At 36.1% G+C, this 25,769-nt stretch overlaps 1 protein-coding gene across 2 annotated transcripts in view; it reads right to left on the reverse strand.

Annotated features, from left to right (window-relative positions):
- The window catches only part of otud7a (OTU deubiquitinase 7A), an 88,791-nt gene that overhangs the window by 39,667 nt on the left and 23,355 nt on the right, over window positions 1-25,769 (reverse strand). For both annotated transcript variants that reach the window (XM_051884321.1, XM_051884322.1), the window contains exons 2-3: window positions 9,593-9,714; window positions 4,709-4,839 (exon numbers count right to left, since the gene is read on the reverse strand). In XM_051884321.1, the coding sequence (XP_051740281.1) occupies window positions 4,709-4,793 (85 nt within the window). In that variant the 5' untranslated portion in view covers window positions 4,794-4,839; window positions 9,593-9,714. The remainder of the gene's footprint in view (window positions 1-4,708; window positions 4,840-9,592; window positions 9,715-25,769) is intronic.

The following is a 25,769-nucleotide window of genomic DNA, read 5'->3' on the forward strand; positions in this document are numbered from 1 at the left end:
CTATCAGTGACATGAGTGTATGTTGATTGGCCGAACGCATGTCAAACACCAGCATTTTTAAAAAGCCATGTAAACATATTTACTTCACGAACATGGAAAACAGCGATAACGGCATTTACCTGTTGTCTGCGGGGTTGTGTTCTTTTCTCCACCTCGATGATATGTAATACTGAAAGTTGTCATTGGAGATTGTCTCTTAGCCCCACTTTTTGCTCTTTCAGTCGCATTATTATGCGTTTAAATTCCATCTTCGTTATCACGAAACTCACGACACACAACAAACACAGCTCCGATCATGGCATCCTCCATTCAGTTTTTAGCGTTTGTAAATGCCGCGCTTAAGGCCGCTTCAGAGTTCCTATTCCCGGTGCAAATTTAACCAGGAACATGGCCCGGGGGAGAAATTTGTTTTCAGGGAACTATTCTAGTGGCTCCCTGTGACCTGTAGTTTTGGTATGCGTTAGTCAGTTCTTTGATTTATCATTCTGTTCACCTGTTGTCTCATTAATTAACTCATTAGTTACCTTTGTTTTCTCCATGTATTTAAACCCTGAGTTCTCATCCATTCTCTGTTCATCTTTGTTTGAAGTAGTTTGGTTAATATTCTCTGCATTCCTCCTGAGTATCTGTCATTAAAACCTGTTCCATGGATTATTCTTCATCGTGCATTTACTTATTTAACCAACCCGTGACAATGACCCTGTCAAAAATAATTTCCCATGTGCTTGGAAATATCACCAGGGTGATGATGGTAAAGCAAAGACTGATGTGTTTCTCTTTACTCCAACATTCTGTTAAAAACAGCACTGCTCTATCAGTGTCAGGCTCCAAACAGATTGGTAATATCATCATGTGATGATGTGTGATGGTCTAAGGTATGGGCCTTCGAGATCGAGGTGGCCTTGGCCAGGCAGGTGAGGACAACACTTGCAGCTGAACAGCCACCTATAGCTGATGCTGAGTGAGGCCCAAGCTGAAGCAGGTGTGTGTTTAGGTACATATGTACACTTAAAAACTAAAAGTCATACTGGAGTCATACTGTTCTCTTATTTTTTTCTACTTTCTTGTTGATGTACCCCCTTTTTCGGCTTCACAAAATCTAATGAGCTGCCTCACTGCTACCATCTAAAGCTACATCCTAAGAAAATAAAAAATAGTGGTCGTCAAGTCTGCCATCGTAAAAATGTACAATGATTTTATAACATATAAACTGTCAATGATGCTGTAGGATTGAAAAACAGCCATATAGTGCATTCTTCTCCACCTTCAGGTTCTCTTGTTCTTCTTTGAACATCGTTTCTCAAAAGGGTGCACTTTTTCTTTTTCTGGCTCTATTCTCTGTCCTGTTCTTTTCTATAAAGGGAATATTTCTCTCCCCTCGGCCTTGCCTTGTTATTTGTCGATATGTCTCTCACTCTTTCTTTCTCTTTGGCCCGTCTCCTCAGGACAAACTGCACTTGTGTGCCAGTGACTGCAGCCCTCCATTCCTCAATGAGTTCCACTCAATGGGCACAAAGGTCTCCTGGGGAGAGCCTGGTCATAAAGCCATCACACTGGGCCCTAAATCTGCCCCGCCGCCCACCGTGGCAGGCCCTCCCTGTTGCCAATCAGAGCAGAAAGTAGACCAGCACAAAACCCTTATCACAGCAGAAAACCAGAACCCTTGGGACATTCAAGTGAGTCTGGAATGAGTCGAAAGCATCATCAACGAGCCAAAAGGGACCAAGCAGTTGAAACACAGGTCAAAGCATACTGTGCTCTGGTCTAGACAAAGGTTATTACAATAGACATCATTAAAAGAGAAGTTGCACATCAACACAATACACTAGAGAAAACAATTTAGCTTGAATTAAATCTCAAGCACAGTGCCACTGTAGATTTGACGGTGCATTTTGGGGCAAAAATCAAACCTAGACACACAGACGGCACACAAACAGAAGGAAAAATGCCTATCGTCATTGCCTACATTACTGTCACAGCAGTACTGTAAATCTAGTAAAGCTCAGCAATTTACAATAGACCTGACTATATTAGGCAACACCAACAAAACTCTGAAGGAGTTATATCATTAGAAATTGAATTCAAATGACTAATTTCATTTATTTAAGTTATAAAGGCATAACAGCAAAAAAAAAAAAAAAAAAACTAATAATAATAATTATATATATATATATATATATATATATATATATACATACATATATATATATATATATAATTATATATTAGCTGTGTAACTGTACTTGTATTCGTCTCGAACTGTCACGGTATAGACGTCACAGTTCGGTGCATACAGTCAGACAATGAATACAGTCAGTCACAGTCGATCCACACTCCAATCCACAAGGGGGCGAGCATGGTAGTGCAACACTGTTTGCTAACCACCACAACAGGAAAAAGAGCTGAAGAAGATAGGACAATCTATGCATCAACCCAAAACAAGGGTTCAGATAGCACGCAAGAGCTTGCTAGTAGCCTATACGCCGAGTTTTGATTAATTATTTTTGACACGCTCCACTTCATGGAAAGGAAACCAGGATGGCAGAAAGTGGCATTCTGTTTGTTTTTTTTATTTTACAAAAGCACAATGTTTTGTTTTTGTTTTGAGCTGTTCTTCTCTCACATCTCCAGCCCCATGATCTACAACTATGTTTAGATCTTGCGGATGAAGGAGCATGTCTATGGGATGATGCCCAGGGTTGAAGAGATGCTGGTTTGATATCTTTCTCCTGAGGCTGCATCATCCCTCATGACCCGAACCTGCCCACCAAGCCCTGTAGAACAACATCATCTTTGGTGGGCAAGGCTTATATGACAGCAGGTCAGGCTGGTGCATGCCTGTACACTGTGGCTATACTCCTGGTACACCAGGCTGACCTGCTTAGAGACCTGGATGAAGCTGACAGATTTGTCTCTCCAGGCCACCAAGAAGATAGCTTGTGCCATTGGCCGCTCCATGTCAGCTCTGGTGGCTATGTAGAGATAGCTACCTCTCAGGAGATTAAAGAGAAAGATGAATTGTTTCTCCTGGATGCCCCACTATCTCCTCCTAACCTCTTCGGCGATGCGGTCAGTTCAGTTGTCGAGTTCCAGAAGGCTAAGCAAAAGTCGGCGGCCCCAGCCATCAGCCTCTAGCTCCTCTCACAGGCAGCAACAAAAAAAGAGTGTTGCTTCCAGTTTGGTTTTCGTCCACCAAGATTTAAGGGGGTGATGTCTATGGTAGTAGGCTCTGATCTGGCTCAGATGCTGGAACAAGAAGTTTAGTCTCTCTTGGCGAAGGAGGCCATTAAGCACGTTCCTCCTCCCAAGAAGGGATTCCGGGTTCTACAGCCGGTACTTCATAGTTCCAAAGAAGGATGGGGGTTACGTCCTATTATAGATCTACGTTAGTTAAACCGTACTCTAAGGAGGTACAGGTTCTAAATGTTGACGATTCAGCTTATCATGTCCCAAATCAGATCTGAGGACTTGTTTGTAGTTTTGTGTCTAAAGGACACATACTTCCACATTTCCATCCTTCCTCAACATAGGAAGTTCTTTAGATTCGCTTTCGGGGGACAAAGTTTACCAGTATTGAACTCTTCCTTTCAGCCTAGCATTGTCCCCTCGCACCTTCACAAAGTTCATGGATGTAGCTCTGGCTCCGCTGAGATTTCAGGGCATTCTATCCCAGTCTCGAGAGATGGTGATTCGGCATCGAGATGTTGTCCTAGCCCCCATAAGGTTCTTGCGGGTAAGACTAAACTCCAAGAAGTATATGCTTTCTCCAGTTCAGAGGACAACTTTTCTAGGAGTGCTTTGAGATTAGGTTACTATGCAGACGTCCTGTCGAGGCAGGGGCGGAGGACAAGCGCTGGTTTTGTTCCCCATAGCACTGACATCAGAGTTCCCTCAAAAGGGAACGTCTCAGGTTATGACTGTAACCATGGCTCCCTGAGAAAGGAATGAGACACTGTGTCGCCTTGCCATACTCCCTGCATGCCTGTGAGCAGCTTGCTTCAGCCAGTCAGAAGCTAAAATTCCTTTGTTCCGGGTATCCTTTATAGATTCCATGGTACGCCGCCATGCATCACAGGGTGACGTTGCGCCAATCAGGATTAGAATAGTTGAGGTATTCCCACAGCGTCAACATCAGACGCAGCATCTCGTTCCCTTCTCAGAAAACCATGGTTACATTTAAGTCATTTGAGGTGACATAAAGCAGTCATATCTAAGTTGGTGCGTTCTTCACTTTTTAAATACTCTTTCCATTACCCCAATTTTTGTTCAAACTGATTTGCGGATGCAGAACCCGCATGAAAACCATAAGTGGGATTTATCGCGTGAATGGCCAGTCATAGCGCAATGGAGGCACTGACACTTCTCACATGACTTTCCCCCATTCATTCTCAATTACCCCCCACCAAACCCATTGCATGGTCTAGGAAGTCTGTTAAAACTCAATGGGCTTGAAGGAAACACCCCTAATATATACAATAGATATACTGTTTAAAATAAAGACCAAGTTCAGGATCAAGTTCGTAAGGACTGACCTAAATATTAAGACCCTTAAATGAGGTACCATTACCATTAAATGCAACATTAGGCATCTACAACTAATAACCAATAAAACATTAAAAATAAGACATCGGTGCAAAATTAACATCCAGTATTTAAGCATGATTCCAAAAAAAGAAAAGAAAAAAAAGGTGCAGATCAGGTCTCTTACCTTCTAGCAGGTCTCGTGCCAGACCCGGTTCTGCCCCTGTGGACCGAACAAAGTCTGACAGGACCGCATCCATGTCCAGAGTCATGGGATCATGTGGCTGCGCTGCCTGCCCTGCAGCTTCACACTCTCATCTACACAGAAATAACAAAAAACATCATATAAAACAATGCAGAACATAATATAAAAGATAAAACAAAAGATTGAGCACAAAATGAAGCATTGCCATTATGCAAAGCTGTTATTTGCAGTTATAAAGTTGCAGTTGATCACATTCAGATTAATCAGAGATGAATGTGGCCTGAGGAATGAGTGATGACTGCGAGGAGTGTCTGGAAACTGATCTCACAACAGCTGACGGTGAGACACCTGGATATGATTAACCCACCGTACTGCTAGGAATACTAACAAACTCCCAAAGAGAATGTGGGACGCAGCTGTTGGCCATAATTTGGCTTAATTAGAGATAAGATATAGTGAGATATATTGTGCTTTACTAAGGTTGATTCTTTTCCAGCTGAAAACTGATAAAAACAATGACAGCCAATCAGACTCCACCCGACTTTAAAGCACTCAAGCATTTAAAGTGACAGACAACAAAACTGCAGCACATGTGTAATGCAATATAATGCAATGCTGTGGACACTAATAATTATCGTTATAGTTATCTTTATAGTTATCATTCTTGGTGTGAACAGGCCTTAAGACATTAAGTTGTGGTGGGTCAATAACCTGTTGTGTGTGTGTTTTGGTGTGTTCGCAGTGTCACATGGCCATGTGAGTGAGTCATACCGCTGGACAGTGGACAGACTGGTGTGAGGTTTCAACACTGTGATGACAGTATGCAGTCTGCGTGTGGGATTTTTATGCTGGGCTATATTGGCTGACATTCTGCTCAAGGCCTTTTTTGTCATTGCCTTATGAAGTGCGCCATTGTTTGATGCTGGTGAGATCAGTCCAAACCAACTATGCAGGCGGGAGGGGGCAACACCTACAGGTTAGCTGCAATAACAGAGGGCTGTTTATCTGTGCGCGTGTGCCGTGTGTCAGACAACCGGACCGACGGCCAGCAGCTTCCGCACCATCTATGGAGCGTGACACAAAAATTAGAGGAATGTGGAGCTGCCCACAGTGGAGAAAAAGCTTAACTTCCCACTACCTGAGTGCAACAGAAAAAGCTTAACTTTCCACTACCGACCCAAAACATGCTTTATGATGTGTTCCCAATACAGCTGGGTAATGATCATCAATGATAAAAAAAAAAAAAAAACGATATGGCTATATATATGTTAGGGGTGTACATGTATTCATCCCGAACCATCACGGTACGATGATGAATACAGTCAGTGAGAGTCGATTCACACTCCAATCCAGAAGGGGGCGCACCAATGCAACACTGTTTGCTTACCGCCACAACAGGAAAAGCGCAGAAGAAGAACAGACGATCTATGCATAGATATGTTTACGTGTAATCTCTCAACCTGTGTTTCAACCGCGGAAAGACATCAATAAAACAGCTTGAGAATAATATCTCACGTAGCATTACATTTACCTCAGGCAAGTCATTTAGTGTCCACAGCATGTTAGTTCACTAGAGAAATGAACTCTAGAGGGAAGCGTTTTACTAAATATATGACCTATATTAGCTTATATATACATTATATTTACTTTACCTGTTAGAAATATCTCATTTAATATGTTTAAATACATTTTGAAATGAAAACAAGTTATGACAGTAACTGTGTAAATGATCATATTTCAAAAATGAATTGGAGTAGAAAACTAATTGAAAAACATATTTATAATTAGATTTAGAAGTTAACGCAAAACCTGCCTCATGTGCACTTTACATTTTTTTTTTTTTTTTTTATAAATAGCAACTGAATTTAATAGTTTGGGCTCTGTTGTTAATTGTACCCTTTAGAGTACAATTAGATTTTTTATCCTTAAAAAATGCTAATTTTTACCATCACAGCAACACAACAGTGCATGTTAAGTATGTTCAATGATATTTTATTCTCACAATGCACTGGTCAACCATTCACACCTGTGTTTGCATACTTGCATGTAGCATGTTTTCGGCCTCTAATCTAAACCGAACAGCCGAGAGCGAATTTTCAAATGATACAAATCCACTGCGCTTTGAGTAAGACTACAAAACCTGTAATAACATTCTGCTACAGCCATTAGAGAAGCCTGACTAACCCTGCAGAATTAAACGTAAGATTAGACCATTCATCCTCTAAGGGAATGAGCACATTAACAATACCGGCGGCTGGCTTCTTTTTGTGCTTTTTGATAGGTCACATTTGTGCTGCCAGATGTTGTCAGGTTCAAACAGATGACAGAATGACATAATCACAGAAAGCCTGATGACCTTTACACAACCTGTGTGGTTAATATATAATGTGGGAAAATAAAAAAATTATTTCAAATATACAAATATAACATAATACAAATAAAACATATATACATATAAATACATAATACCTCAATATTCAGTGGTAAAAATTGTAGGCATTTTGCTTTTGAAATTTGGTTGTATTCTTAATGGATTCAAAAATAAAAAATAATAAAATAAAACAAAATAAAATAATCATTAAGAAATTTAGTAGGGTTGTCATGTCTTTAAGGACAAATGCTAAGTAATTATTTGCCCCTTTTTATAAGTACAGTACTTTTTTTTTTACATATATATCATACTTACTATTAAGGCTACATGATATTGGAAAATTGCAATATTTGGTTTTTCTGCAATATACGCAATATGAAAAGATATAAGAATTTTCACTAGATGACTTGAATAGCTCTATTTGGAAAGAATGAATCATTCAAGAGTGCGTGGGGTGATTTTTATATATATTTTTTTAATTTTACTTTGAGGATTTTTTTGGGTGTGAAATACGTAAGGCTGAGCAAACTTGAAAAATGTGGGTGTTCGTACTTGCGTTTACTTTCTACAAGAACCAAGTCTTGAGATAAGCATAAAGTGAAAGTTAAAAAAAAAAAAAAAAAAAAACGGCAAAAAACTATCCACTTGATATGCCACATTCCCAGTTTTTTATCAATTCAATATGATCATAAAATAATAATTATTATTTATTGTTAATTATTATAATTATTATGATTTTATTGTGATTATTATTAAATAAAATATTAAAATAAGAAATATATTGTAATAATACTAATGTACTGTTAGTAATAAAAAATAATTTAATGTAAAATGACAATACTAATAGTAATACTAACAATACTTAATTTCTTAATTTTCAAACGTTAAACAATCAAGCTTTTATATATATATATATATATATATATATATATATATATATATATACATATCATGCAGCCCTACTTATCACACTTCAAAAGATAGCTTCTGTGTTTTAACACCAAAAAACGTATATCTCCAACATCAAGATATGGAAACTTTTTTCTTTTCATATGCCTTGCATTATTTATCAGAAATCCCAGCATTTTAGCAGCAGTTTAGCTGACCCACTTCCATCCTGCTCTTTGCATTGTGAGGTACGTTTGGGGCTGCATTGGGTCTCACCGTAAGCAAAATCAGTTCAGTAAAGCACTCAAACCATTAGCTCAAAATATCCAGCGGTTCCAGAATGTATTTGGGTATAACTGTTTATAAAACACCTCATAAATTTAAATTACGGATCCACTGCCCACTGACTGACCTATTCTGTAATATATATAAAGGCAAATACCATCACAATGATCTTTATCCAATAAAACTCAAACATAAATATGTCAAAAGCCATAGCTTAAAAAACCTTTAGTACAATCTCAGCCAAATTTCCTTGCTAGCATGTTTAAGATCTGGATTCAGTGTGATTTGTGATGGAGTTTAAGTGGCCACAGCCAATTTATTTTTAAAAAATAAATGCTTTCTGCTAGTTTTTCAAAACACATTTTGAAATGGTTTGTGCCCATTTGGGTTCTAATGCATATTCTTAAAGCCAAGAATATGTAACAATGCAACTTTCATGAAGTAAACTCTTACTAAAAGCCTTCCTTCCGCCGGAAAAAATAGTCCCTGACCGTGAACAGCAGCAGAAGTTACATTTTTACACCATTAGATGGCAGCAAAGACTGTCTTTATGAGTGTGTCAGTCAGTAGCGAAGACTTTTACATTGAAAAGACTGAATTGTTGTGAACACGGAACAAGACGCAACTGATAAATGCTTTGACTAGCGCTGTCAGTCATATAATACAGATAATACATTGAACATTTAAACAGATTTTTTATTATGAACATAGGACTGACCTGAAGGAAAATGCTAAATCTGAATGCAGGTAATAAACTCACTCAATCGATCTCTTTCTCATAATACTCTTCTACATAATACAGTAAGCTTCGATGAACAATATCAACTGAGAACAAACAGTTTAGTGATACACAGAACCGTTGGGTGAAGCGGTCATAGCCGTGTTTTATCGTGAATAAAACACAGCTATTGACCAATCAGAATCAAGGACAGGAACTAACCATTTTATAATATAATATACATTTGTTGTATACTATCATGAATGTAATATATATATATATATATATATATATATATATATATATATATCTTGTACAAAGAACAATTTCTAGCAGCTGAAATATTAGAGCTCACCATGACTATAAAATGTATATTATTTTAACATTTACATAAACATTTTTTTTAAGTTTTGTTTTGTCCCCAGGTAAATAAACACATACGGTGCAGAAATATGTCAATGAAATTATCCAATGACGGTTATTAAAATTCTATGTAAATTTGCTTTTATCATGCTTCCGTGGAAACAGATTCCGCGTGGGCTTCGTAATGTTCCTGTGAAATCATCTGAATAAATGCCGAGCACATGAATAAAGGCATTCTTACTTTCTGTGTTCTCAATGGGAGTTGAGCAGCCACCTCACCACCATGGTTATGTCTGAGGTCACACACTCCTCCTGTCTAGTCCATGGCTGGCAGGTGAGGAAGACTCAGGCTCAAATGCAGGCCTAGAAAAAGAGAACGAGAGAGAAAACGATTAGTGAACAAATCTCACATAAACTCTTGTGCCCTATAAACCACAGTAATGTTGTTTGACTTTAGGCACATTATGCAAGTGTGACCCAATATCCCACTGACCCTCTTAAAAACCCCTGCAATCTTATATTGCTGTTTTTGTTCAAATATTCCCTTAAACACACAGTGTGAATATACAAATGATACAATGTTGAAAACAGTTGTGCTGCTCATTATTTTTGTGGAACTGATACATTTTTAGGATTATTTGATGAATATAAAGTTTAAAAAACAGCATTTGTTTGAAATAGAAGTATTTTGTAACATTATAAATGTTTTTAATGTTATTTAAATGCAATGCATCCTTGCCGATTAAAAGTATTTTTTTTTTAAAAAAAGTACTGACCTCAAACTTTTGAGTACATATATTACATTTTTAAATGTATGATCATCACAGTTTTTTCAAAAGTTAGTCAACTTTTTTTTACAAAGAAAACAACATTGTCAGTGAAAAGCTTGAGATGAAATATGAGTTAAATCAAGGTAAATATCACTTAATGTGAATATTTGTATTGTCTGTCATTTCCAGTCAAGCTGCAAATTGGTCAAATTATGCAAAAAAAAGTGCGAAAATATTATTCAATTGTGTAGCTAGCTAAGAAATTAGCATTAGCAAAACCAAAGTACATGGCCATTTTATTAGAAAAGAAAAAGTATTATAAAACGAATAGTTCTGGCCCTTGATTCTGATTGGTTGAGCCGCGTTCGAAGGCGTTGTAAAATTCCCGAAAACATACAGCCGACTGCATTACATAAGTATCGCTGCGTAAACATATGTTTGTTCTGAATTGATTTTGTTCATTGAAGCTTACTGCATTATGTAGAAGAGTATTGTGAGAGAGATATCGAGTGACCAAGTGTATTACCTGCATTCAGATTTAGCATTTTCCTTCAGGTCAGTCCTATGTTCATAATAAAATATCCATTTGAATGTCCGCTGCGATCTTATCCTTTTAACATTTAATGGGTTTTCCCATGCCCTGCTGACAGTCATTTGTCATTTGCGTCTTGTTCTGTGTTCACAACAAGTTTCAATATAAAAGTCTTTGCGACTGATTGACTCGCTCATAAAGACAATCTTTGCCGCCATCTAATGGCGTAATAATGTAACTTCTGTTGCTGTTCATGGTCAGGGACTATTTTTTCCAGCGGAAGGAAGATTTTTAATGATTTTACTTCAAAAAAGTTGCATTGATACATATTTTTTGCCTTTAATATTTGTATTGTGTGGTAACTGTTTTATAAAAGCAATAAGCCCCGTGAAGCCGTAGTTTATAGAATTTAAACCAGCTAAGGGGCGTTGTTATAAATTCACTGTAAACCATGGCTTCTTTGGGCTTATTGCTTTAATTTACACTATAGTATGCTGTTAAACAATCCATCATTTGAGATGTTGAAAGCGATACTGCGGTAAAAATGTTCATAACATTCAGGGGAAAAAGCAAAAATGTGTAAAATGAGATCCATATTTGATAGATGGAACATTTCATTAGATCAGAATTGAAGAAGTAGAGATGAGGAATGTGAGAGCCGAGTGAAGACAGAAACTTGAGCCCAGTATTCACTGATCACCGTGATGTAATGCTTTACATGAACTCGTCCTCATGTCCCATGAGAGAGGAACATCACTCTCCTTCATGACAAATGACAAAGCCTGTCAAGCATCTGATAACAGACATGAATCACAGTGAATTTATTAAGCTATTTCTGAGATGACGGAGCAAGTGTAGTGTAGTGTGTGTGTGTGTGTTTGTGTGTGTGTGTGTTTCTGAAAAAGCCATACTTCTGTGGACAAAATGGCTGATAAGTATCCTCAGAGGTCAGATACATTTGCTTATATTAATGGTTTTTTAACAAACCACAGGACCAGTTCTAGGATTTCAATCTACCCGAATATGAGTCGTTGTTACTTAGAGGACTATTTCTTGTGAATGAATCATCTAATAATATAATATAATATAATATAATAGGTGAAATTATTTAGGTGTGTGCATTATTTTATTTTATTTTTTATTTTATTTTTTATTTATTTTAACTCCTGAGATACTTTTCAGCCCTTCTTTAAAATTAGGTAGTTTGGTTGATAAAATTACAAATTATTAATAAAAATGATAATAGTCGGTGTCATAAATAATAAGAAATAAAACAACAGAAAAGAGATGCCATGCTAATTTATCATGATTTTACAGTAGTAACTGTAGCAACTAAAGTAATTTTGTGGTATAAGAGATGTGTGTGTGTTTGTGTATACTATCAGCGATGAGGTCATTCGACAGGCACAGAAATAATATGCATACACAATACATATTTGATGCCTCAGCAGGCCCAAAAGTCTCACATGACAGCAGTTTCTACGGCAAGAACCCTTTGAGCTGCTGTAACCTCAAGATGCAAGAATCACAAGACATAATTCACAGCTATGCATGCTGTACATTTCGCTCTCCTCCCTGTCATTTCATTCAGCCCTCAGAATAAAGGCTCACAGCTCTGACAAGCCATTTATAGAATGGCTGAGTCTCATTTCACTGCATTAGACTGGGGAAGAGTGACAGACAAAGAGATGGACATCTACATTAGCCCAAGGGTCAAAGGTCAGGGCTTTTAGGAGAAGAGGTTGAGAGAGGAAAGACTAGTGTCAAGGGACTAGTGTCAATTCTACCCCATTTACGGCCCTTTATATGTGAATGCACTCCTAAAAAAATGACAAAATTATTTTATTTTCAAATTAATTTGACCAGAGTTTACTCTGGTAAAATTACTCTGTTCCTGGAAAATGGACCAAAAATATTTATTTCAAATTCAAACGCTCCCGTGTTTTGATCACTGTAGCCAATCACAAACATATCTGTTGAGCTCGTGAACACAATGGCCAATCAGAGGTGTTTACGAATCCGCTCACAAAGCATCACATTTTTTAAATTTCAGTATTGACTTGGTATCGAAGGCGGTACTTTTGACAACACTAGTTCATTGTTAAACTATGGTAGATCAGTTTCATTAAATAATATTAACATACAACAACTTTTAATTTTAATAATGTATTACTAAATGCTGAAATTAACCAACAAAGATTAATAAATGCTTTATTAGTATTTTAATTGTTTTTTCATGTTAACTTATGTAGTTAACTTATGTTAACAACTGAAACCTTATTGTTAAAAAAATAAATAAATAAATCCTTGAATGGAATCGTTCAGGGCTCCAAGAGGGGTTTGATTTCCCTTGACACCAAATTTAATGAGCCAAACTTGCAGCCACTGCTAAATTTGATAACTTTTTTCTCTTAAGAAATGGACACCCACAGTTTCTGAAGAAAGCATTTAAAAGTATAAATGGAGGTAATTAAAAAAACTGGAAAAAGAACATACTTTGTTTAAATATTTATAACTTCCGCCCACATGTGCATTCACAGAAACATGAACCAGTTTGTTTACACATCACGCTGCATTGACCTGGCCGCACAAGAAATACCATTCTAGTATTTATGAGCCCACGTTAACAAGCTAGAAAACATTCACAGTAAAAGTGTGAGCACGAGAAAGACCCTCGCTCTCACCTCCACCTACGATCTGAGCTCTAAAACACTTTCCACACGGCTGCAAAGCCTCACCTCTGCCACAGCGCTCACAGTCGACAGAGAAGCCGTTGTCACCATCAACAACAGCCACGCACTCATTCATCACATTTCCCTGTTCTCCCGCTGATCATCAATGTTTCCACGGCTAAATTTAACAGGGTAACCTTCAGAATTGCGCTCAGAGGCTGTGAGGTTTATTTTCAGAGTGTCAGACGTCTGGCAGAGGTGGAAAAATGTGCCATCACACCCAACTGATATGCAAAGCAAGTGCGAGAATTATGGGAAGCAATTACTCACAATTTCTCCACAATATGTACATTGAGTCAGTCTGCATGTGTGTGTACAATAATTAATACAACTTAATATTAAGTTATTAAGTTATTAAAATGCACACAAAAACTCTAATATGAACATACAAAGACATATAAATATATATTTTTTGTACAAATTCAACAGTATTGTAATGATGTAATAATGTTATGCACAATATAACAATATAATTTATATACACATACGTACACATATATTAAATTTAAAAAAAAAAGTCGATACAATATGTATGATAATCATTTATTATTTATTATGTATATGTGTATATTATGTATATAGGGTAATGTGTGTATATATATATATATATATATATATATATATATATACACACCCCCCCAGTCTTTAATAATATTAGATTATAAGATATTATAAACATTAACATCATGATTTTCTGTAAAGCTACTTTGAAACAATATATATTGTGAAAAGCACTATACAATTAAATTTGACTTGATTATAATATAATATAATATAATATAATATAATATAATATAACATAATATAATGTACATTTATGTGATTATTGTAATTAATTTATTGCTCATAATGGTTTAATTTATATTTAATATTATTAATTTGTATATTATATTATATTAAATTACAATATATTATTACATATATGTGCACGTGTGTTAAATTATATATTCAATTATAGTATGTTAAAATTTACATTACATTATACAACATTATATTATTATGTAGATTATATCTATAACAATATAGATTTTTCAATTATATTATATTATATTATATTATATTATATTATATTATATTATATTATATTATATTATATTGTCAGGGTTATGTTCCGTTCTGTTGACTTTTATTTTGAATTTTCTGTTCTGTTTCCTTTAGTTCCTCTTTCCCTGTTCTGTTTAGTTTTAGTTTCTGATTATTTCCTCATTTGTTTCTATAGTTACCCATTAGTTTCACCTGTGTTTAGTTTGTTTGCCTTTGTTCAGCCCTGTATTTATAACCCTGTGTTTCAGTTTTTCTTTGTCAGCTCTCGTTTTGCACTTGGTGTGGTTTGCGATTTCTACTAGTTATCTCCAGTGATCTTTTGAGATTATTTACATAAAGGTTTTTGTTGTATACTGCAAGTCTTCTTCTCTTATGTGTGGTTAGCAGCCACACACTAAAAGTATATGCCTGACATATTTTATTTTGTGTAGAGACATGGAACCGACAATGCTGTCATGTCTATAAAAACGTGATGAATGCACATACACAAATGAATCCATCGCTGATCTATGAAGCTTTGGTAAAGACAGGTTAAAGATCTCTGCTGACACTCCTGGACATAATGAGCAACATCGATCACACCTGCCAATAGAGACACAGCATTCACACAGCATCTGTGTGTGTTGCATTATTCAAGCGTTCCTTATTCCCGCTTCCACAGGTGCTCTTCAGGTATACGCATTACACACACACACACACCTGGCTGCGTTCCCTCACTCTGAGCCTTCAACATGCAGCCGATTACCTCATAGACCTGCAAAGCCAAAGAGACACAGCTGCAGGTCTAGCAACCCCAAGGAATTCTGGGATACAAGCCCAGCGATGAAAGTAAGACTCAGGACATGTCACGCAGTGCTCATTCACCCATGTGTGCTTTAACAAGGCCAGACTCAGAGTTTGCAAAACCGTGTGCTGCCTTCTATAAGAGCCTCTCTATGACTCGCACACTGACTGCATACAAGGAGCCATTCAAACCTTCTAATGACTCACTTTCTAGCTCAGTCAAAGATGTTTTTTTATATTAACTGAGTCATTAAAGGGTTAGTTCACCCAAAAATGAAAATTTCTGTCATTAATTACTCACCCTCATGTCGTTCCACACTCGTAAGACCTTCGATCATCTTCGGAACACAAATTAAGATATTTTTGATGAAATCCAAGAGGTTTTTTATCCCCCATAGAAGCAACGTAATTACCATCATTAAGGTCCAGAAATGTAGTAAAGACATAGTTAAAATAATCAACGTGACTACAGTGGTTCAACCTCAATGTTATGAAGCGACGAGAATACTTTTTGTGCGGAAAAACAAAACAAATATAACGACTTTATTCAACAATATTCTCTCTTCTGTATCATTCTCCTACACTGTTTACATTCAGCGCTTCAGAACGCCGACTTAAGATTTTACTGTCAAACAGTAGAGACCATTTTTACAATCCTATTAATACCTGATGGCTAAAAACTTTTTGTTTAATATCCTGTTTAGCTATTTAAAGGCACAATATGTAAGATTTTTTGATTAACATATCAAAAAAAACACTAGAACAATGTTATATATTTTGTTGACCAGATGTACTCATTACATCAGAAGAAGAATGGCATCTACGCTAATATTAGTCTTTCTGTTTATCCCGAGGTTTACCGTAGTCAACCGGATCCAGGCCGTATCCAGGTGAGATTGCGGACCTACGCCTTGACACGACCACAACGCACCCCTTAAGTGTCAGCAGAGATTGAGTCAACTAGATCATCCATTGTGAAGGCCTCATCGACACGACAGCCAGTGGCACAGCTCCTCAACAAACCGTCCATACCGGCGTGATGAATACGATGGATTGAACTGGATTGAACTGGAATAAATACTTTGAATGTTGCGAGCCTATCGGGCTTATGATAGCTACCTGAATCGTAACAAAGCACTGTTTGCCAGAGGGGAACTGGCCCCCCGACTAAGCCTGGTTTCTCCCTAGGTTTTTTTCTCCATTTTAACACCTATTTGCCACCTGTTTGCCACCTGATGTCACCTGTTGGAGTTTGGGTTCCTTGCCGCTGTCGCCTTTGGCTTGCTTAGTTGGGGACACTTGACATTTGATATTCAACAGTGCTTTGCATCTGCCTACATTGACAGCATTTTGTTTAAGAGCCAAAATTATATACCATTTATCAATGTAAAGCTGCTTTGACACAATCTGCATTGTAAAAAGCGCTATATAAATAAAGGTGACTTGACTTGACTTTACATTATCCCAAATGTTTCCAAGAATGTTTAAATCCAGAGAAATTAGCAATTTTAACCAGGACACGGACCATGTCCGTGCGTCGCCTATCAATGACATCATATCCATGTTACCCTCGTTTTATGGTTTTTTTTTTTGTAGAAACCATGGAAACACCAAAGACGCTTTAATATATTATATATTTTATTAGACAGGTGAGCAACTGTTTGGATACATTCATTGACAGAAAACTAATCATGTTATATAGCTCAACACAGTAAGTTTAAAGTATTGTTTAAATCTCGTTTTCTTGATTTACCGCGAGTACCATGTTTTACCATGCCTAATATCGATGTAGCTTACTGCAGTGTGCAACAAGTGTCTCATAGCAGCCGCCGAGCAAGCGCACAGAGTAGCATTATAACAACTTTCAACACACAAATGTATCTAATATGATAAATAGCGCTGCTTTACCTCACATACGCTTGACTGGAAGAAGCGGAAGTGGCGACTGCAGCATAATAAAAGTCCCACTGCTCTTGAACAGTGTGTCGTGCTCGTTTCTCATTAGCAATCGCTCTAGCGGCCTCGTTCCGCTCCAACATCACTCGGCCCTGCTCTGCTTCATACTACATAATCTCATCCTTAATACTTAATAATCTCATCCATGAACATGATTGCCGCCCATGTCCAGTCTCGATTCTTTTCCACCGGCTGTAGACGTGAAGTCATCAAGCTACGCCTTTGTTTTGAATAAGCGCCCTCTAGCGGTGAAAATTTACATAGTGTGCCTTTAACTATTAGTAAAACTGACTAAAACCACCATTTAATTCAAAAGGGATATAGTAAGTTGGCCATCAAACTACAACCACAACTCTTCATGTGCATTATATGAGAAAATTATTTGAGTGGAACAATGTTCCCATTGAACACACATTAAACAAACATTTTCCTCATAAATCACTTATGCAGTTACAGCATAGGATGATTATGAAGATAGAACAAATAGATGAGTGTAATTATGGCTCCAGCGCTGGCTCATTTGGCTCAGTCTCTGATACTGTGTGTTTTTGTATAATGTCGAGCGTCTGTTGTTGTAGTTCTACTGCATGTTGTGCAAAAGCTTCTCACGATCAGAAGAACTTGCTTCTGTGCTGAAGCCTGTGTCACCACAAGAAAAAGCATCAGGCGAGAGGTAGAGAGAAACAGAGAGGTAGAGAAAACAGACCACAGCAAAACCACACAGTAGCCTGTTTACTGTTTGGTAACAGCGAGAAACTAGCCCAGAGATCAAATGAGTGATAACTTAATACTCAATACACGACAGAGGTAAAACTCTCATAAACAAACATTGAATGAGTGACCCAAATATCATATAGATTGTTGAGGTGGACACTTTTGGTTTAGGCCAATACGTAACCACCTAAAAACCATTCAAAACATCCCAACAATAGCCAAATAACTTCTTACATAACAACCATTCATTCTCAAAGGAGGGATGTTAAGTGTAGCACTTGGACATAACCAAATAAAATAAAAAAATTAGTCAAAAAATAGCCAATAAATAAATAAATACAACAGCAGCAGCTAACAACCAACCAGAAGACCCTAGCAACACCCTGGCAACCATCCAGAACAACTCAAGCATACGCACAACTCTGATTTTCTACAGAAAATGTAAGAATAGTTCTGTTACATTTACATTGTTGTTAATTGCTAGTCGTTAATTGCAGCTAAATTCCAGTTCTTGACTTGAATCCCTGTAGACATGCTTATAGGCTGCACATTGCTTGTTGTTTGCACTGCTGACAAGTGAGAATTTAACTGAGACTAAGGTGCCCACACAGCACTATATCCGTCGAACATCATCCCTTAACATTAACACTGACTTCCCATCTGGTGCCTTCTAGTTATTAGTAGGCCACACCTTTGATGTATGAATATTTATGAGCACGGTCAGCTCTAGAATGTGTTGGAGGACAGCAGTTAGCGAACAACACTGTGGATGATGACCGATGATGAAAGTATATATAACATACCAGAACATCCTCATGGAGACACATAAAAGGACATGGATAAGGATGTGTGTCAACAAAAACACACAGGATAACCTTGCTAGCTAACTATGCAAAACAGATGACTAAACTGACAAAATTCTCTGACAAAACTTTTATAAAATGTCTAATTACCAACTATCAGTCCTAAATATTAAAATATTGAATCCAAATTGCCATACTATAGAGTGGATAGTACGCAATCTTTTGCTCAGATTGTTAGCATGCTATCATTCAGAAGCCTGTTGTCATTGCTGTTACTGTAGGTTACAAATCCCAACTGATGGCTAATTACAAGCACCTAATTTATCCATGTTCATTGCTGCTGTGAGACAAATCAGAAAACACTAAAGTGTTCAGGGATTTGAAAGGAGAATCAGCACCCTCCTGTGAAACTGCGCCTCCTTTATATTTAGCAACAAGCCTGAGAAGATTCAGTCTCTCAGACCTAGTTAGAAAGAAACACTCCTCTGTTCAAATGACGACATAAGTGATCAAAAAGGGAAAAGGCAAGTCACAAAGTGAGATTTTCCCTAAACACTTTGCAATAATGTTTGAAATCATGGCTAATTGAATAAACAAGGTACTTTTTTTTTTGTCTAGATCTGGTAATTTACTCAAAAATACATAAAAAAAATGCAATTCATACATACAGTGACTTGAATACTTCTATGATGAGTATGTTTTTAATATCTGTATTGCTATTCATTTTGACATTTAATGGGGACGTAAAGTAAAAAGTATCAACAACAACAACAACAAAAACGCATACAAGAAAAAAAAAACATATTTTTTTAGATGAATGCTGTTTAATAAATATTATAAAACGGTTAGTTCCTGTCCTTGATTCTGATTGGTCAATAGCTGTGTTTTATTCACGATAAAACACGGCTATGACCGTTTCACCCAACGGTTCTGTGTATCACTACACAACACCCTTAGCAACCACTCTTAGCAATGTAAACTGTGTGTTCTCAGTTGATATTGTTCATTGAAGCTTACTGTATTATGTAGAAAAGTGTTGTGAGAAAAAGATTGATTGAGCGAGTTTATTACCTGCATTCAGATTTAGCATTTTCCTTCAGGTCAGTCCTATGTTCATAATAAAAAATCTGTTTAAATGTGCGATGTATTATCTTGTCCTTTTAACAGTTGAGGGGTTTTCCCGTGACTGACAGCGCTAGTCAAAGCATTTGTCAGTTGCGTCTTGTTCCATGTTCACAACAATTCAGTCTTTTCAATGTAAAAGTCTTTATTATAAGAAAAATTATAAGAAATGTTTCTTGAGCAGCAAATCATCATATTATAATGATTTCTGAAGTATCATGTGACACTGGAGTAATGATGCTGAAAATGCAGGCTCATAAATCATCTGCTGTGTTCCTCATTATATTATCAACATGTTTGAGTTTGTGCAGTTCATTTGAACTAAGACTAAAGTACAAGACAGTCTAATTGTAAATGTAAATATGACTTGCAAACAAAGGAGGTCTAAAACACACGCACTTGATATCTTGTTAAACCGCAGGTCGTCTCAGATATGAATCGAGTCTGTCTCTATGGGCCGCACGGTCTCATGGGTTCACCTCACCTACGTGACCTGCACCTGCACACCATGGAGGTATGGGGTTTGGTGTTTTGCTGACTAAAATCGGCTGACAACCCAGCAGCTTGAGGCATCTTGATGTGTCAACAAGACCAAAACAAACACTACAGCATATACTCAGTGTTCTCCGCTATATTACACATGTTTTTTTTTTTTGTTAATAGAAAATGATCCTGTAAGCTGTATCTCCACTTCCTACATGTTCAGAAGCAATACACAATATTCCAATTGTCTGATTTACTACAACACCAGGGTCGGCGCCAGGACCCACGAAGTGACCTCGTGCCACTGACACTGTACAACACACATTGTTCTCCACCATCACGATGGTTAAACCAATCAAAATATAGCAATAGTGATGAATTAAACATGGAATTTAAAACCTAAAACAACTTTAAAGGGTTAGTTCACCCAAAAATGAAAATTCTGTCATTAATTATTCACCTCATGTCGCTCCAAACCTGTAAGAACGTTCGTCTTCAGAACACAAATGAAGATCTTTTTGATGAAATCTGAGAGCTTTCTGTCCCTCCATAGAAAGCTACACAACTACCACTTTAAAGCTTCAAAAAGATCATAAAGAGATTGTAAAACTAATCCATATGAATCAAGTGGTTTAGTCCAAATTTTCTGAAGAGACACGATCGCTTTATATGATGAACAGACTGAATTTAGGCTTTTTTTCACATATAAACATTCATCAACTCACACATCAGATATGGTAAATAGAAGCTCAAGCATGTTTGATTGACACGTGTGAGAACAAATAAGGTTCATTCTCATGTTATGCAGCACGTTTGAGCTTCCACAAGTATGGTTGAGCTTCTGTTTATGTTCACTGATCAATGTTTATATGTGAATAAAAGCCTAAATTCAATCTGTTCATCATATAAAGCGATCCAAGTCTCTTCCGAAAATTTGGACTAAACCTCTCAATTCATATGGATTAGTTTTCCAATCTCTTCATGAACTTTTTAAAGCGTCAAAATAGTAGTTGCATTGACTGTCAATGGGGGGACAAAAATCTCTCAGATTTCATTTAAAAAAGGTCTTCATTTGTGTTCCGAAGTTGAACGAAACAGGTTTGGAATGATTTGAGGCTGAGTAATAAATGACAGAATTTTCATTTTTGGGTGAATCAACGAATCAATGAAGGCCATGGGATGAAATGTAAGTTAGTCTTTTTTAGTTAAACGATAGTCTTTTCTTCCCTGTTGTGTCGTATATCCAAGTGAAACAGCTTGTTGAACTAGAATAAAACGTAGGGCAGGACTTGATTTTATCCATTGGGAATTGATTGGATAGTTGTGGCTTGCTATTGGTCGATCTCATGTGAGTGACAGGTTGTCCCGCCCTCATGCCAGTAAACACGTCATTAGAGAAGAGATGTCACTGCAAGAAGGAGGGGGAAGTTATTTTCATTAAAGATTACGAGGGCACATGCATTTTTAAAAAATAGCTATGTTCACGGATAAATCATTTATAATAAATATTGCAATATTCCATAAAAAATAAAACTGGTCAACTTCATGGTGACTTTAAGTACCTGCAGAAGCATGTGTTCTGTGTTTCTGGAGATCAGTGAGGCTGGGCAGGGCAACACTGTGCCCACTGGATGCCAGGAACACCAGATGGAGTCTCCACACCCCTCTGCTGGGCTCAGTTTAATGCCAGCTTTTCAAATTAGACTCTAATGTGCAATCTAATAAGGGTGATGATGACATAATATTTTCTTTAGCTACCGCTACTCTTGGTTTCGGAAAACAAATTCAAAACAAAACACAACTAAGTATGACATCTTTGTTCTCAGAGTTTCGAAATGAATGAAGTGTACTAAAACTTTTCCAAGCATAAATATAAACAGAAAACAAAATAAAATATTGTATGTAGTTATATGTTTGATATATTTATATTTGGCAAACTATTTTATTATTTATAATTATATACTTATTTTTAAATTATATATTTAATTATACATTTATATTACATTATGACTATTACAAAAATATTCTTACATACTCTTAATAATAATAATCTTAGCACGTTTTGAGTTTGTATTATGATCGAATAGAAACAAGTGTTATGAATGACGGTCAATCTCTTTTTCATCAAATATATTTACCAACAAGGCAAGTTTTCAACGTGCAATTTTTTTCCAGTTAAATTAAAACGAAACCTTTGTGTCGCTGCAACAATATAAAATGCGTATGGTAATGACAATCCGTGCAACATTTAAGACAGTTATGAATAAGCTGTCTCCGTGATCGTGTTTGCCATGTATTTGCATTCTCAGGAACAGATTCTTCACTGATATCTTCAGATCTTCACAGATACCAGACTCATTCGCACTTCAGTTTACACATCTGTCATGTGGTTAAACACTTCACTGCATGTGACATGACAAAATTGGGGTTATTTTCATGGCCTCAATTCAGAGAACCCATCTGCTTTTGTCAATACAAATATAAACTATTTAAAGATCACTTGATATCTAAGTTACAGTTTTGTGGCCTTTAGTCTGTGTGTTGTGAGTTGTCAAAATTAACTATTACAAGATATACAGTACAGATTAAAAATGTCTGCTTATTAATTTCTCTTCCCTTGGGAAAATAGATTAAAAATTATTGATGACTCATCCTGCACTGCACAGATTTTTGTCCAATCAAACGCTCTCCAGAATGAGAATTCTCCGCCCCCTAAAATCACCGGTGATCAGCAAGCACCAAATCATGTATCTTTTTTGTTTGCTTTGTTTGTTTTTTTTTGTTTTTTTTTATGTATTCTTTGATATTTTATGACTAGAATTTTTTTCCCCCAGTATAATTATAACCAAAAACGATGTTATTTACTGTATGAAACCAATTTGGTTCCATATTGTAGTATTTAGATGTAACTTTGTTATTATTGTTTAATTTTTCAGTCACTTTTTCACCCTGGCTTTTTTTTTTTTTTTTTTTACTATTTTATTATAATATTCAAAATATAAAATTGCTAGAATAAAAATAAAACATAATTATATATTTCAGTGTACTCGTAAAGTTGACAAAATTAACCAGATATACACATTTCTTTTCCCTTGGGAAAATAGATGAAAATGATTGATGACTCATCCTGCACTGCACAGATTTTTGTCCAATCAAATGCTCCCCAGAATGAGAATGCCCCGCCCCCTTAAACCACCAGTTATTAGCAAGCACCAAATCATGTATCTAGTCTACTAGTTAGTTTGTTTGTTTGTTTCGCTTAGTTTTGTTTTAAAATTGTTCTGTTTTATGACTAGAAATAACTTTTCCCAGTATAAAACCAAAAACGATAGTATTTATGAAACCAATCTGGTTCCATATTGTAGTATTCAGATGTCATTGTTTGATTTTTCAGTCACTTTTTTCACTCTGGCATTTTGTTTTATTATTCTATTATAATATTCAAAATATTAAATTGCTAGAATAAAAATAAAACATTTTTTAAAATTATTTTAGTGTACTCCTAAAAGTTGACAAAATTAACTCTTACCAGATATACACATTTAAAATTTCTGTTTAATTTCTCTTCCCTGGGAAAATAGATGAAAATGATTGATGACTCATCCTGCGCTGCACAGATTTTTGTCCAATCAAATGCTCTCCAGAATGAGAATGAGCAAGCATCAAATCATGTATCTAGTCTATTAGCTAGTTTTTTGTTTGTTTGTTTTGCTTCGTTTTGTTTTAAAATTGTTCTGTTTTATGACTAGAAATAACTTTTCCCAGTATAATTATAACCAAAAACGATGGTATTTATGAAACAAATTTGGTTCCATATTGTAGTATAGTAACTTTTTTTATGATTGTTTGATTTTTCAGTAACTTTTTTCACTCTGGCATTTTGTTTTACTATTTTATTATAATATTCAAATATTCATTTTTTATTTTTATTTTAGTGTACTCCTAAAAGTTGACAAAGTTAACTCTTAACCAGATATACACATTTAAAATGTCTGTTTAATTTCTCTTCCTTGGGAAAATAGATAAAAAATGATTGATGACTCATCCTGCACTGCACAGATTTTTGTCCAATCAAATGCTCCCCAGAATGAGAATGCCCCGCCCCCTTAAACCACCAGTTATTAGCAAGCACTAAATCATGTATATTGTCTACTTGCTAGGGTTTTTTTAATAATTTTTTTGTGTGTGAAGTGCTCCTCTATAATGTTCTGTCCAAACTTCCTGTTTCAACAGGAAATGCGTCAACACGGGCTTGTTGAGCGATTTTAATTGGGTCTTTAAAATAAATAATTACTAATGCAATTGTACAAATCAGTACATTCAAGTCTGTAAAGACCCACATAGTTACAACAAGGATTCAGCCAAAAGACATGCTTGTAAAACGAGGTATCTGGTTCTTAATGGACGATGAAATCAAACATTTATCTTTGTGTGGACTTCAAATCAAATTCTCGATAAACTGTGCTACAGTTGTGTGGTAAATGTAGAGACAGAAAGAGATTGCGATTCAGTTTTGACATCTTGTTCCAGCCTGATGTCATGATGTCTGGTCTAAACATGACTGATGAGCTAAGAGGCTTATTCAGTACACTGAGTCTACGGTACATTTGCCAAACCAGACATATTATGATAATGTGTTCAGCTGTGAACTGAAAACCTCTTTTGAATTTCCTGTACAAGACAAAGATGCAATACAAACTGGTTGAAAGGTCAACAAAAGCCTTATCTCACAATAAAATAGATTTAAAAAACTATTAATCACAGCTGTAAATGCACTTAGATCAGTTCTGATGGCTCAGCTGTGCATAAAAATGTATGAATGGGATAAAAATACTCAGTCATCATTGCTATAATCATAGCTATCATATCATATCATCGTTTTCATGGATATCATAAATATAAAATATCTATTAAAAAAGATGACACGCACTTTTATGCGTGGCACATCGCAGAGCTAGTGCAAGATGAGCATTTGTGGTTAAAAAGTATATAAATTTTTATTTTTTTTTAGAAAATGACCAATCGTTTTTCTAGATAAGACCCTTATTCCTCGGCTGGGATCATGTAGAGATCTTTAAAGCTGCACTGAAATGGCAATTTAGACCTTCATCCCGTTGGTAACTATTGAAGTCCACTATATGGAGAAAAATCCTGGAATGTTTTCCTCAAAAACCTTAATTTCTTTTCGACTGAAGAAAGAAAGACATAAACATCTTGGATGACATGGGGGTGAGTAAATTATCAGGAAATTTAAGTTCTGAAGTGAACTAATCCTTTAACTCAAAAACCGAATCAGTCCGATCTATGAATGAATCATTCACACCAACTTTGTGAACTGGATCAGCTGATTCATTAAAAAAGAATTGACTCAAAAAAAAAAAAAAATTTACAGGACAACTCGATGTCTAGATTTTCAGTGAATATATTCTATACTATATGTGTACAAATCTGTCTTACAAGATGTGTTTTCTGTCAAAAT

This window comes from Ctenopharyngodon idella, chromosome 24, assembly GCF_019924925.1.
Source record: "Ctenopharyngodon idella isolate HZGC_01 chromosome 24, HZGC01, whole genome shotgun sequence".
Taxonomy (NCBI): Eukaryota; Metazoa; Chordata; class Actinopteri; order Cypriniformes; family Xenocyprididae; genus Ctenopharyngodon; species Ctenopharyngodon idella.